The sequence below is a fragment of the Leiobunum rupestre genome, chromosome 4 (genome assembly GCF_980474605.1).
Source record: "Leiobunum rupestre chromosome 4, qqLeiRupe1.1.hap1, whole genome shotgun sequence".
NCBI classification, from domain to species: Eukaryota; Metazoa; Arthropoda; class Arachnida; order Opiliones; family Sclerosomatidae; genus Leiobunum; species Leiobunum rupestre.
The window spans coordinates 57,636,506-57,652,141 of record NC_143387.1 but is presented as its reverse complement, the minus strand read 5'-3'; the positions used below and the strand labels follow the sequence as shown (position 1 = coordinate 57,652,141).

The 15,636-nt window shown below is 36.9% G+C and overlaps 1 protein-coding gene across 5 annotated transcripts in view; it reads left to right on the top strand.

Moving 5' to 3' along the window:
• The first annotated feature begins 636 nt into the window (after window positions 1-636).
• The window catches only part of Pka-C3 (Protein kinase, cAMP-dependent, catalytic subunit 3), a 46,011-nt gene continuing 31,011 nt past the window's right edge, over window positions 637-15,636 (top strand). For 3 of the 5 annotated variants that reach the window (XR_016480641.1, XM_090173447.1, XM_090173446.1), the window contains exons 1-2: window positions 639-779; window positions 1,326-1,766. Coding sequence is in view for 4 of the 5 variants with exons in the window: in XM_090173447.1 (XP_090029573.1) it covers window positions 1,625-1,766 (142 nt within the window). In the remaining variant the exon portion in view is untranslated. Of the gene's footprint in view, window positions 780-1,325; window positions 1,767-15,636 lie in introns of all 5 variants that reach the window. The other 2 variants (XM_090173445.1, XM_090173443.1) reach the window with 1 other exon arrangement.

Below are 15,636 nucleotides of genomic sequence, written 5' to 3'. Positions count from 1 at the left end.
TGTCCCCACGTATCCCCCCGTTGGCGTGGCCGTTACACATATCTCGCCCTGATTAATCAGTTATTGTGTGCTGGTGTCTAAGGCCTTGGGTCGACACCGATGTGTGGCTGTCAAAAAAAAAAAAAGTTAGTGTAGAGAGCTGTTGGCTCGCGTGGCATGAAGGACTTTCCACCACCCTCCTAAGCCTTGTAACCCGGCCACCTGAATAAATGGAATTAAAAGTCGCTTGTTGACTTAGGCCTTAGGTGGTGCCAAGGGTATTAGCCTAGCTGATTATTATTATTACATTTCCCCCAAAATGTGTGGTTCGCGAAAATCCAGCATTAAAGTTAATTTCTCAGGCTGACCGCTGGGTGTTTCCAGGCCCGAAAAGAGAGGGGGGAAGCCGGAATGTTATCGATGTATATTTTCTCCGGATTTCTCCTCGAAAAAGTATCGCTATCTCCAGAACAGCTCTCTTAGGGCTCTGGATGGTGAATTAAAAAGGGCTACTCGAAGTCGATCTAACGGTAGCTCAGCTCGCTTCGCTTCCCTAAAACGGGACCGGCTGCAGCGCCGTTAGAAGTTGCTGCTTTTTTTTTCATGTAAAATCGGGATCGAAAGCCCCCGTAGCGCCGCCTCTCGGAGGCGGTGCGAACTAAATCGGTTCAACTAGCACGAGCCCGAGAGTCTCTCTTCGAGTGTCGGAAGGAGAACTTCGTCGGACGGCGCCGCTGCAGTCCGTCGTTCGAGCAACCGTTGGAAGCTTTCCCGCTGTCTTATTTTACGCTAATTTAACGGTAATTTGATTTTTCCAATTCCAATTTTTCCGTATACGCGCGCTATATCGTATTACTAGCTAAGCCTTGGTCGCGGTAATTCTTTTAAATAATTGTTTGTTTTACGTAAAACGCGATCGGACGTTGCTTTCCCAGCCCCCCTCCACTTCGGTTTTGAGAGTTTGTCAACATAGTGACGCGAGCCGAATATATCCCATTAAAACCTGCTTTTAATTGATATTTCCCGAGTTATTAATATCGATTTTGAATCTCGTTATATTCAAAGTGCAAATCATTTTACGCGCGTTATTTGATTCCCCGATGGCCCCCAGAAAAACAAGTAGATTCATATTTTAGCGACGTGGGATCGAGGAGCCGGTTGTACCTCTATGTAACGGGTTTTTGACGTTTACTTTTACGCGAAAGAACGCGTTCTTTCAGACCTCCGTTCGTCATGTTTCGAAAAGTCGCCGGTGATTTACAAAAAAAAAAGAGGAACCGTTAGATTTTAAAAATTGTTTTAACGAGTTTTGTATTTATAGATTTTTTTTAACATTTTTTTTGAAGGGTCGAATAACTGGTCCGGGCAATTTTGGGGTCAAACTGTATCGGCGTTTAAAGGCGAAAGCGGACGTCCCGTCTCCGTCTTTAAGACGCGATTGATTCGGTCGGGCCTTCGCGAACCGGAAGTGGCGTGAAGGCCCGGAAGTGAGCCTTCTCCAGTCGCCTCCGAAGACGCTTTCCGCCAAAAAAGTGCCCTAAAAAATAGAGAGAGATAATAGAAAATAAGAGATTGTCGACGAGTGACTCCGTTCGGGAGTTGAAACGAGATCGTTCTGTCCTGGTACAAAGGGCTCCGGGGCCCTATGGCCTCTTCCAGGGTCTCCAAAGAGAAACTGAAACGGAGCGGCTCCTTCAGCGGCAAGGAACCCCCCCTGGACCAAGTGGTCAATCACGATGGCGAAAGACGATATCGTTTGGAGGACTTTGAGATGCTGAAAACTATAGGTGAGAGCGAGTCTTTTCCGCGCCTTTTTGATTATTTTGGTCTCCTCTCTACAGTCGCTGCGGGGTTTTTGCCTCCCTTTGCCCGTAATCGGATGAGTTTTATTGATTGAAGAGATCGAGGTAGCGCCGACCAAGTATTTTTAGCTTTAGCGATGTCGAGTTTTGACAGATTTGGTAAGACGATTCCCGGTTCTAAGAGTGCCTGCTCCGCCAAATAGTCTACTAGTCCCGCTGGCTGGCGTGGGCGCCGTGCTATCTCACGTTGTTACCTTTGTTTACTAAGTTATGGTATAATGGTTGGTGGTTAGGAAACCCTTCTTGACCGGGGGCCCTGCGATTTTGTTTTTAATTTGCCATTGTGTTTTCCCCGGTAATCATAATCTACGCTAGCGTTTTCCACCCAACCTCCGCAATGACCTTTAACAAATTATAAATATCTACATTATTTTCTACCTTTGTTTAAGTAAGGGTAATTTAGTGCAAGCTTGGTCTGTTATTCCAGGGGTGTTGTCTTGAAGTGTAGGGACGAGTTTACGTTGACTTGACTACACGCGATCCGAAATGTCAAATACCTCGTGTTCATTTGGACTTTTCCAGGAAGCCTGTCGTGGATGACCGCTAATGGTTAATATTTCACGAGGCTTCTTCGCGAGTACGCGGAATGAAAACATTAGCACTGCCAAAATAAGCCGATTCTCGAACGAAACCTATTTTCTTTCGAAATTAACAAAAATCAAAAAGCCGTATTTGAAAAGAAATAATTTTCCTCCGGGGATGCCCGTGAAATGACGGCGATTTGCATACGGCGTGCTTATCTTAAACAATGCGACAAATGATCGTGTTCAAATTGATTTTGGGAAAGATAAGTGTCTTTTAACCCTCGGTTAATTAGCTTATTTCTCATTATCTACATTTGCCCCAAACGACCCGTTCTTAGGAAGTTTCTAAGCGAAATTTAAATATGCAAATTTTCCCAATTCCGCACCTCTAATGCTTAAAGGTGTCAAGTTAAATATATCAATTTTTTTTCTTTGTTGATAATAATTACAAATACAAAAGTTAAGTAGTTTTATGGAATTTATTAACTTATTGGCAAAAATTAAAATTCCGCATTTATTGTCAGGAAAATTATTTCTTTAACATTTATTATATTCGAAAATTTAAAATATAGCGTTAAAATAAATATGAAATTTTCCTTTTTGTAAATAAGTCAATAACAGTGTTCCTAAAAAGTCCAGGCCCGTGGCAAATAGTCACACTATTGTCCACCTGGCATTTTCCACTATTTTCCACACTATTGTCCACCTGGCAATGGCTGGCATTTTCCACCTTGGAACACTGTTTAATCAATTATGTACAACTACTTTTCTCTTTTTGGTACATATTAAAATTTAAAATAAGAAATAAAAAAGTAAACGTATAGAATTAATTTATTGTAACGATAAAAAAATTATATAACATTTTTGTAATATACCAAAAACACAAAGTAGTAGAATTTCGTGAAAAAAAGAAAAAAAATTTTAATCGTCAGGTGTTTGACATTTTTTTTTAATCAAATCGAGTTGCACAAAAAATTTATTTTTTATCTTTATACATTTCAAATAGTTTTTTTTCTCAATAAACTAGTTCGGACCCTCTTCTTTATTAAAAACTAAGTCGTGTTTTTTCATATTTTCCATTTCAAGGATTCACGTATGTCTAATAGACTGTTGTCGTCTGAAACCCTGCGACGTCACCATTGTAATTTGCCTATTGATAAAAAACGGTAACTGTCATGGCGGCCACTATTAACACTACAGCTGTGACGTTACATGTTTTCAAAATCGTATCAGACGACAACACTATATTGTAATATGCGAATTGGTGTATAACACCAATTCGCATATTACATACAGGGAAACAAACCTTAAGAAACCGCCATCAAGTATAAAATTTTAATTTCGTATTTCTACACTAGATGACACCAGCGTGTATATGTTGGCGCAAAATTTGAAAAAATAAAATAAAATTTTTATATTTATTATATAATTTAAGTGCTATTTCAAGCTGAAAGTTTATATAAAATATTTTAGAAAATATAGTTATACAAAATTTCAGCTTTTAAATAACCACAATTTAAATTAGACTTTCGCGGATATTATCATTTTTGTTATTTTGGATTGTAAACTGATGACGCCATCTAGTAACAAGTAGATTATGAAAAATGTACACACAATGGCGGTACCCCTGTAAAAGGGTCTTATCCCTTATTATATGCGTATTAGTGTATTGTTAAGGTTATTTCCGCAATAAGTTTTACGTGATCGAAATTCTAGTTGCCGCCGCATTTTTTCACCTAAGAACGCGAGTAAATAGGCGCTTAAATAAAACATCTTCCCAGAAATTGCCAAGAAGTAATATTTCCGACAGCCAGGACTCATAAGTTACTATTTATATAGTGCTTGTTGAAATATTAGAAAGCTGGAAACGTTTCTCGAACACAACATCGGTTTTTTGCTAAGCCTTAACATGCCAAAAAAAGTTACCTGGTTAAAAGGAAACACTTGTTGCATACCGTACTGCAAAAGTAATACGTTTAGTTCTAAAGGAATAAGTTTTCATCTTTTTCCGAAAGATAATTTTATACGAAATGAATTAACTCTGCCTCCATGATAAGCCTTAAAATTGCCCGGTAATATAAAAATATTCCATATAATTTTAATTATTTATACCATAAGAGGATGATAATAATAATAATATTATCTTCTTATATTTAATTTTAGTAACATTATATATTTCACCTTAAATTATATATTTCACCTTAAAATATATTATCGAAAATTAACATTAGTATAGTATGTTCCTTATACACTTGAGCCGACGCGTTTCTTATCTGACGCAAAATTCTCATGAGGGCAACAACGCGTCTCCAATTGGCTTATATATGACTTTTTGGCTAGCGTTTAACCGACCGACCGGAAATAGTTCCTTCCCAGATGAATTTGGAGAGGGGGGAGTAAAAACCGAGTATCTTTTATTGAAGCGTCCATTATTCAATAGTAGAATTTATTAAACTATATCCATAAAAATGAAAAATTAACATTTATCCTAACTTCGGGGAAAATTATTCATCCCAAATTATTTAGCATTTACGTGAAAACCGCGCACGTTTCAGTATTTGAGGAGTCTGGATTATTCTGGAAAGACTTTTCGAGCGGGATGCTCTCAATTTTGACGGGTTTCTCCACAACCGGTTTCTGTTATTTTAGTTTTTTTTTATTTCGCCCGTTAGGGGCATCGAGAAGTAGGTTATCCGGAACGCGTGGCTGACGTTGCTCGGCATACCGTTACTCGACTATTGTCCCCCTAGCGGAAATTTGAATAACAAAAAAAAAGGTTCTGGATATTGGGAAATAAAATTAAAAAGAATGAAATAACGGGGATTTATCGCGGATGTTTCCCGGGAAAAGTAGATACGTTTTAGCGATGTTTCGGCAGGTACCAAGAATGAAAGGGCCAAGATAACAGAGTAGACAAAGAATGAGAGGGACCGATATTGTACAATTTACGGTTTACGCGTCGCTGCCCGAGTCGTCTCCGCTCGTGGGATCGCGCTGAACTTTTGGGGACAATTTCGCTCTGTTGTCTCTCGGATTTTCGCTTAATGGGCTTTGTTGGGATAAAGTCAAGTTCAGGGAAAGTCAAGGGGCACTTCGCTCGCTCGCGATACATCAATATTTTAGCCTGTACCGATTTGATTAAAGGGCAGGATTGGCAAGAACTAGCCAGACTGCTTAAACTACCCTGGTTTAAGCCGGATTTAACCACCGAATAAAATCCATGGTTAAACCACTTTTTTTGTTAAAAATAAATTGAAAAATGAATTAGAAATATTGAAAAAACTAAAACTTAACCCTCACTTTTTGTCGCAAGTAATGAGAGCTAGATATAAGAAATTAGGGGATCTTATAGTTCATTTTGCGCGTGAAAATACGCCGCCATGTTAGGGTATAAAAGCGGGTAAATAAGTCTGCTATACCTCACAATGTAAAGTTACTGTCACGCGCAAAAACGTAATTTTGAAATCGGGCAATTTGAGCATTTTCGAAGTAATTAGGTCTAGATATAAGCAATTTGAGCATTTTTATTAATATTTTAACCGGTTTAAGCCACCGGTGACAAACGGTTTTAACCACACTGGAGTGGATTTTTAAATTTAAAACAGCCATTTTTTCCCCAACCCTGTTAAAGGTGTTTGGTGAGGAACACGTGTGCAGCTCTGGCCGCTCTTGCCTTTGGCGCCACTGTATACAGGGAAATTTAAAAAATTTAAGGGGTCTTCCATAAAGATTGCTTTGCGGGTTATAATCCCATTAATAATAATCAGCTAGGCTAATACCCAAGGCACCACCTTAGGCCTAAGTCATCGAGCGACTTTTAAAGCCATTAATTCAGGTAGCCGGGATGGTTATTTAAAAATTTATACGTTGGATTCGACCTTCTATAAAAGTTTTTCGAATGAAATACGAACACGGAAAAGCTATTTAATACTTAAAAGCGTTCTATGAAAAGGAAATTTTGTAGGAAGTATATGCTACATTGAAATATGGTCTGCTAACACGGGGTACGATTTTTTTCCACCAGAATAGCGGAAGCTACATCGAGAGTTACGTATTACACCTGGTGGCTGAAGTATGAAATTCAGTGATTCATCCTAATTAAAAGTATCTTTTGAAAGAAATGGGACTTCTAAAATATATTTATGTTTAAATAAGGGTAGATTAACGAATTTAGTAGATGCTTCTTTACTCGAACATCATCGAATACTCCACCCTTTTTGAGGTCGAATACTCGTAATCTACCCCAAATAAGTAATTGGAGAATACTCGTCGAATACCGAGTACCAAAAAATTGCAGATTCGGGTACCCGATTACTCGAATAAGCTGATCTCTAAACTCGTCGAGTATTGTTTTTTTTATCCTCGTTGCTTCAAAGTTCTAAGAGTGATTTTTACCACTTTTTGGTGGCAATAAACGGTACCTACAAAGTTGTGAAAACTGTGGTTCATTTAAATTAAAGGAATATTTTTCAGCATTGAAAGTCACTTCATTTTAAATTTAATTTCATAATTACTTGAATAAAACCAGCTCCTAATCAAGTACTCGAATAAGAGAAAGTTTTTATAATAAATTCATCATTAGAAGTTTTTACACACAATCCAAGGGATTTGTGTGTATTGGTTTCACGTACAGTGTAAACGTTGCCGCCGTGTCGTACATAACTCTTTACCAGTTAGGGTTATAAATCTCAACGATATCTATTTCGACGCTACATTTACCGCCCTCGGTATCCCAATGTAATTTTTCTAAATGTGAGCCCAAGATTAGGTCGTTTGCACAATTTACTGTTTTTCCTCTTTTCGTTTTGTGCATTATATATCTTATTAAAAAATTAAGTCCGATAATCTTAGGTTAGATCGGTAAATATTAATTTTAAGTAAAGTTTTATGGGATTTTCCACTCGTACATAATTTAAGGAACGTTATTTAAATTTTAATTAAAGTTATATTTATGAATAGCTGGGGCTAAATTTAACATTTGTCTAAAAATTAATTTAAAGTGTTCGTGTTTCGCTACTTTTTTTCATAACCAGGTATCTCGGAAAATTCGGTTCGCGTTTCGCTACTTTATTTCCAAAACCAGGTATCTCGAAAAATTATTTTCCGATAAAATGTATCTTGGGTTTATTAAATTAATGTACAAGATGATTATCAATTTGTTCAAATTTAATTTTAATGTTTAAAATATACTTTATACATCGGGGGGATTGGGTGTTAAATGTCCGTGACATCTTGTTTCGATTGAAATCTGAAAATCCTGAAAAGTAAAGGTACTTTTCCATCTACGTTCCGGTATGTAGACTAAAGTAACTTAAAAGGGGTGGATCGATTTTTACGGCTTATAAATTTCACTTTAATTAAGAACTTTTATATTTTGTAATTAAAATCGTAGATATGAAATAATGGTCGGAATTTTCCACCGTCTATTTGAAATATTGAAGCATCGGGGTTGCCATGGAAATATGCAATCAAAATAAAAAAATTCAATCAGCCAATAGCGATTTTCCATTTTATAACGTCATAATATAAACTGCAGTACAGCCAGGCAAAATTGAGGTTTTTAAACGTCGAAATTAAAAACTGTTTTTACCTAATTTAAACAATTGTTTTCACAAAAACTGTTTCGTGAAATCGAATTCGGTGATCGGTTTTATTTATTTTATTATTATTATAAATATTATATTATTTATTATATTAATATTAACCCTTTAAAGGTATAAAATATAGATAGATGGGGAAGGGTTAAAAAAGGTATAATTTGCTGGAATATGCAGTTCGCGGAAAAATAAAGCGTATGAGATGAAGGTAAACACGAATTTAGCGTTTTATTATTTTCTATTATTATCTTCGGGCGGGGAGAGTTTGCTATTTGCGGTTCGTATATTCCCCCCCCCCCCCCCCGCCCCGCCCTGGGAAACAAATCTGGTTGACGAGTAGAAGCCAGATCCATTATCAACCGCTGTCCGTTTCACGCCAAATATATCTATTTTATGAACCTTCGGTTTTATCAGAGTGGCGTTGCAGGTTTATCCACCACCCCCCCCCCCCCCCCCCCGCGGAATCGCTTCTGAGAGATACGAGGGTTCGCGTGCGCCCGGGCTTCGTACTTCGCCGGAAAAGGCTTATTTTGTGCCATTGTTTTCCATGTAAATTCGTCTCATTTTACGCGCGCACATTAAACATTCCACTCTCCGGAACAGACACGCTTTCAACTCGCTCCATTTATAAGACTGTCCGTAATCTCCCTCTGTTGCTAAAAGACTCTTTTCAAATATGGCGGCGCGGCGGGGGAGAGGGAAATACGAGCAGGTGTTTTCTGGCCATTATATTCGCGTGCGTGAATTTATCTAGAAATAAAATACAATTTTTTTTACTCCCACGTGAATCGGGATTCCAGCAAATTATAGATTTCGACCCCGTTGGAATGGCGTTTCTTTGCCCAAATTGTTCCGTTGGGTGCTGATCGCGTGTCGATCTCGATAAAGATCGTAAGAATTGATTTATTTCCACTTAAGCCGCGTTCGCACTAGACACTTTTGCAAACGTTTTAAAACGGTTTCGAAAGATCAAATTGTAATATTTTGGTGTCGAATGTATTTATCGTATGTCTATTTTTTTTTCAATTTAATTTCAATTTATTAGAACGATTCAATTGGCAGTTGAACAAAGAAACTGGGCTCAGTCACATTATTTGACTAGTAAGCCCTATTTTGTTAGTTTCTAAAAAGAAATTATACATTGTGAATCAGTTTTATTACAAATTAAAAAAAACATCAATAATCCAATTACTAAACCATTAAAATTCATTACTTAAATTTCCAATTTCAGTTTCTTTTTAAATATATGTTCCTTTTCATTTATATCAATAATTTTAACCGCAGCATTAAAAAAAATTACTCCTTTACACACAGTTTACACCGAAAATGTTCAATTTGATCTTTCGAAACAGTTTTAAAATGTTCGCAAAGTGTCTAGTGTGAACGTGGCTTTAGGGAGATACTCACGAGGAGACTACCCGAGGTGTAACTCACCGATTTTGTTTAAATTCAGGGATTAAGTAGACCTTCACGTAACTTAAAAAAACCCAAAGGGAAAAAAATGCGATGGGCTTTAGTTTTACCATGGCAACTGAAAACGTTTTTGACAACTAAAATATTATATTTCTCTATGTAAATTAACATAGGAAAATCGAAGATTCTAAGGGTCCCCCGTTATGAAATTATTCAAATATTTTTTAAACCAATTTGGTTAATTTTGGGTAAATATCCAATTTGATATTTACCCACAATTAACCACCTTTGTTTAAAAAAATTGAATAATTTAGGAATCTTCAATTTTCCTATGTTAATTTACATAGGATATTTTAGTTGTCAAAAACGTTTTCGGTTGCCATGGAAAAACTAAAGCCCATCGCATTTTTTCCCTTTGGGGTTTTTTAAGTTACGTGAAGGTCTACTTAATCCCTGAATTTAAACAAAATCGGTGAGTTACACCTCGGGTAGTCTCCTTGTCAGTGAAGTCGCCAAAATGAAATTTCCCTCACAGGATCTTAAAAATTTCCCTTTTTGACCAAAATTTTCCCTATTTTTTTCCAAAACCCTAAGAATTATAACACTGGGTTAAAAATTTTCAAAGTGATATTGAATACATAGCGCCTTCTACGTAACCAATATTAAACTATACGGCCCAAATTCATCCTAATAGTTAGATATTTCAGTTAGTTTCATTGCTTAATAGACCTTTCTATAAAGTAACATTGACCTTCTTGTTTTGATGTTGATGCCGCGTCACGGGTGACGTATCGATGACGTTTTACTGCGAAAAAGCCCAGGACATAAGAGTAAATTCGACGAGGCACCCTGTTTTTAAGCATAAACTGAATTGAACTTCTACGTTTTTCGTGATGAACGAGCTACATAAAAACAAGATCAGCATGCGTAGCTTACTTTATAGAAAGGCCTATTATAAACTATAATGAATGGTTTAACCAGTTATAATTAAACCATAGTTAAAAAATTTCCTAAATTTCCCTCTACTTAGCACCACTGGAGGGACTACGGTGACCAAGGGGTCCTTCACTATAAGAAAAATTCGGAATCAAGGAATTTTAGATATGATTCTCGTTGATTCCAAAAATCATTTATTCCATTTGATTCCGCCTTGATTCCATGACTCCATTCTGATTCTTTCGTAATCCAAATTGATTTTTCTGATTTCACCTTCGATTCCGTGGATTCCTTCAAAAAACCGCAATTGATTCTGCTTGATTTCAAGATTCTGCTAAGATTCCAAGTAATCACAATTTTACGTAAATACCGTATTTCTTAATTGATCCCTCATACTCTTAGTTGATGCTTATTAAGGTTATTTCTTCGTTTATATTTAAAGGGAACAGGAAATGTTATATTTGGCATTTTAAAGGGTCCGTAACCTACGTTGCAGCATTTGAAATGATCATTCTGATAATGATGTTTTGTGTCCCTCCACCAGCATCGGCGTTCAATACGTACTCCCACTACACCCAACCTTTTCCATTTTTCTGCAAATGAGGTCGCGCATCCCTTTAAAATGATACTACCTAAAATAAAACGTGTGGTCAAACTTCGTCTCACCATCCCCGCCGGTCTTGGAAGGCTGACGCCCCATCCCCACACTGACCTCGTTATGGATTTGTAAACTACGTAGCAAACAAAAGAAAAAATAGACGAAGAAGCAAAGATTCAGTGGCGCGATTCTGATTCAAGGTTGCTACACCTCCGGGAAATCAGGGAAAAGTCGGGGAATTTAAAAATGGGACAAAAAATTCAGGGAATTATAAGATTTTGTAAAAAGTCAGGGAATTCAGTTAAATTTTGTAACTTTTTTTTATTTAGATCCTTGAAAAGTTTTTTAACGTTGATATGATTTTGGTACTGCAATATAAGTTGATTTAATTTATTAACTTCTGATAAATGTAAAAGTTAAAAACTCCAATTATGGCCTAAAAAGGTCAGGGAAAATAACTTAAATGGTCAGGGAATTTGAATCTGAGAATATTGTGGCAACCATGTCCATGATTAACCGCATCACTAGAGTTTTGATTCCCAAGGTAATTCTGGTATGATTCCATGTTATGGTGGTGATTAAATGATTCGAATCTGATACCCTGTAAGATTCCATGATTCGGTTATGGTTCCAGATAATTCTTTAATTCCGGGAAAAAAATTAATTCCTCTGATAGGGAATCAGGGCCTGTACATGATTCCTTGAAGGGTATATTCCCGTTGGATAGAATCCTATTGGGTCGAATCAAAAAATATACTTTCCCAATTGATCGAATTCTAATTTTGCAATCCCATTGGCTCGAATCCCATTTATTCGAAAAAGTTTATAGAGTATTTTTACCTATCCAAATCGAAGTACAGCATTACAGCTACTCGCTGTTGTATCTTTAAATTTGCATGTTGGTTGAATGAACAATTAACTTTAAATTCGATATAATACAAAGGTCAATAAAGAAAGCAATATAAAATTGGAATCTGTTTATTTCGTTAGGTTAGGTTAGGTTTCATGCTTTCACTTGTGAGCAAACAAAATGCCGGTCGAATGGGACTGGCGGACAAAGGTCAGGGTTTCCACACGTCAGGGAAAACAGGGAAAAGTCAGGGAATTCAATTTAATCTTGGCACTTTTTGAAGGTAATTTAACTCTAGATCTATGACAAATTCCACGATTATCATTTATTTCCTTGAATGTTTGGCTAATATTTTCCACATTGCAATAACCTATTTACTGAAATATAAGTTCATATAAATTTATTAACTTCTGATAAAAGTAAAATATAAAAGTAAAATTTTGGCCTTAATAAGTCAGGGAAAATCTGTTAAAATGGTCAGGGAAAACAGGGAATAGTCAGGGAATTTGAATCTGAAAATTTTGTGGCAACCCTGAAGGTCCTTGAAGTGGCGGACCCCTCGAAGGTGACTCGGTGAGACCTTGGAGTTGGACGTGCGATCCAGGGAACCATTAAGATTCCTAGCTGGCTGCTGTGAAATGGTGAAAAACACGTTTAACGTGATCGTCTATGAGGAGGGCTAGATATTTGTTTTTGACTTTTGCCTCGCGAAAATTAAATGCAATACATGTCTGATGTTTCTATAAAATATAATGGAGTGGAAATGTTTATTTTTATGTCATGATAGCGCTAATTGTTTAATGTACTTCCCACGCGCGCTGGAAAACCCGAAATACCAGGCGACTCCAGCACGCGCAGCTAAATTTTGTAAAAGTGAAATTCAATGATGTCATAGCTACATTTAAACGATAATACGTTACTTTATAGAAAGGTCTATAGGCGCCTCAATAAATCATCCTCGAAGGAAATCGCCAAGAAGTAATATTTCAGAGCCAGGACCCCCAAGGTATTGTTTATATAGTGCTTGTTGAAATAATGGAAATTTTTCACCTGTAAACAGAACGTCGTGTTTTTGCTAAGCCTTAATATGTCAAAAAACCTACCTGGTTAAAAGGAACGCCATGGGGAACGCTTGTTGCTGCCGTGAAGGTTAAAACTTTCCATTATTTTAACAAGCACTATATAAACAGTGACTTGCAGGTCCTGCCTCTCGGAAATATTATTTCTTGTCGATTTCCTTCGAGGATGATTTATTTAAGCGCCTATTACGTATTTGCTTATAAATGTCGTATGTGAAAAAAACCTTGAAAAAGACGTGTGGTTCTTTAATAAATAGTCTTGTTAATTTTCCGGAAAAATAAAATGCGGAAAAATTTCAAGAAATTTTCCGCAAATAGGAAAAATAAAAAATTGAAACAAAATTGCTTCTTAAGGGTTTTTAATGTTTGCAACTTTTTATTGATATAAAATGTGTAATATCAGTAAACATACTACAAAACATTAATAGTGTTACATTGTTAATCAGTTTAAACTAGTCTAGAGGTTAAGTTTTACTTTTAGATTAAAAAAAAATGAGGCGAATTCAACTTGCAAACAAAATTCAACTAATTATGGAATGATATTTTTTTTTTTTTTTCGGAAAAATACGGAAAATTATCCGGAAAAAAGGCCTTGGTCATTTTCCGGAAAATTTTCCGACTTACAACACTAATAACTAATTGAAATTAAAAACAATAATATCGTCATATATTTCTTATTCTATAATTACTATTTTAAAACTTTATTTTTAGGTGTAAAAGTACATTACTACGTTCAGGGACAGTTTAGCAGCGAGAGTTTAGTCCGCGGTTGAAAACGCGTAGCGAGAACGTATAAGGCCAGGCGCTTACTGCTCTTCGTAACGTCTCCGTCCTAGCTTTCACAAGCCTTTGCTTCGTAACGGAGACAATGCCTTGTGGAAGGCAGGACGGATAAGAAACGGAGAGCCAGTGGGCGCCTAGCCTAAGTAGTGTAGAACGTATTGCTTAATCGCGCGGCGTCTGAAATGGAAGCTCGTAAAAATGTTCTGGTAGCCCTGTTGATGAAAAGCGGTTTTCCATACAGTATCGACTATCCTACTGTTAATTCTATTAGCGTGGGATATCACATTTAGGACTTTGTGATTTACAATTCATTCCCTTAGTATTTAAGAGAACACAAATATTAAAGGTAAGCTTAATTAGTTTTTATATTTTATGAGTTAAAAGCTTTAAAGGATCAAAATTAGGAAAAGTACACGGGCTAAAATGGCAAGGCTTAGAATCTACAATCGCTCACGGGGTCTCTATGCAAGGATCCTATAGGTTTAGATTCCGTCAAGGACAAAACATGGAGGAAGCACCGCCAAAATTTGTCCTTGAGGGAATAGAAACAAGACGTCCCACGGGCCACTTTTAGAGGCTCTCTTAATATCGACGACGCTGCCGGCATTTTGAAAACACGGTCGGGCCGGAGGGCTACCTATCCTTCTAACATATAGGATCCTTGCTCTTCATCCTACTGAAAGATCCTACTAAAGGTGATATTGGGGGGGGGGGGGGGTTACCCATAGTGAAGGTGACTTGGGGGGGGGGGGGTGGTAACGGGGAAAATTATAAAAATGGTAGCCCCCAGTCGAAAGCGCGGCAAATTATCTTCGCTTGCTTAATCCGCCGTTATCACCGCGATACCTTGGCGTTTATCTGCGCATTTTGAACGATAGAAGATGAAGTTATATTATTGTATAAACTATTTTTTTATTGTTTCGTATTTCGTCAGTGTTCGGTGTAAAAGAGCTTCTTATGAGTCAATCCACAATATGAAATATAGGTCAAGTTTATCATAAAAGTCCCCTTTCATATATTACCGTCGTAAAATGGTCTTTACTCTCGCAATAAAGAAATACGTATCCGTTTGAGAAATCCCGAATCTGAAACACCCTCCATAAACGACGATTTAGTCGAAGGAAGAGACGTTTTCTGTTGCAAACCAAAATCGGGTTTTAACTTATTCCACTATTATTCAAAAGAGCCAAAAAACGTCTTTTAAAATCACCCATACGTAAAATTGACTGTAGAAAAGATTTCCCTCCCAATATGGTATACCCGAATAATCGTTATATAAACTAATAGATCCCGAATCTAGATGGCGCCTTTCGTTCGTTCAGAGCTACTTGATTTTGGCGCCACGGTGTCCTATATTGGAAATATTACACTTAAAATAATTTAAGCGAACGACGCTAGGCCTAATATCTTAACCAATGAGGTAGAATAAATAGAGATCCAAACAAATCTGGGATTCGCGGGACACGTTTTATTTGAGTAGGAGAATTAGGCTTAAGTTTCAACTTTATCCAATCATATTGGCGCCATCTGTTTCTATAAGCAGACACTTTTTCAACATATATTAAGGTTTAGTTTTCCAATAACACGATATGTGGCGCCAGCACGATTTGATTAAGTTCATTTACTAGGCCTAACTCTCTAACTCAACAAATACTGTCCCGCGAAACGGTAAGTCCTGGAAGGCGGATTTGGATCTCTATTTATTCTACCCCATTGATCTTAACTCGTTTTTGCACACGCGCTTTGTATTTGGGTGGTAAAGCTTCGTGATTCTCTCGGTAGGAGCGCTGATTCCGGTACAGTAGTTTATTCTTACAAGGTTATAGTATACCTCATCTACTATATTAAGAATTTAATGTAAATTTATTTCAAAGCGACAGCTTGTAAGACGGCAACAAACGCGTATTTTTCGCGCGACCATTTCGGAACTGAATTTAAACTCCCTTGTACTTTTTTATATTATTTTCTTAGATGTATTTTTTTAAACCCATTGTACGTTTTTATAGTACTTTCTT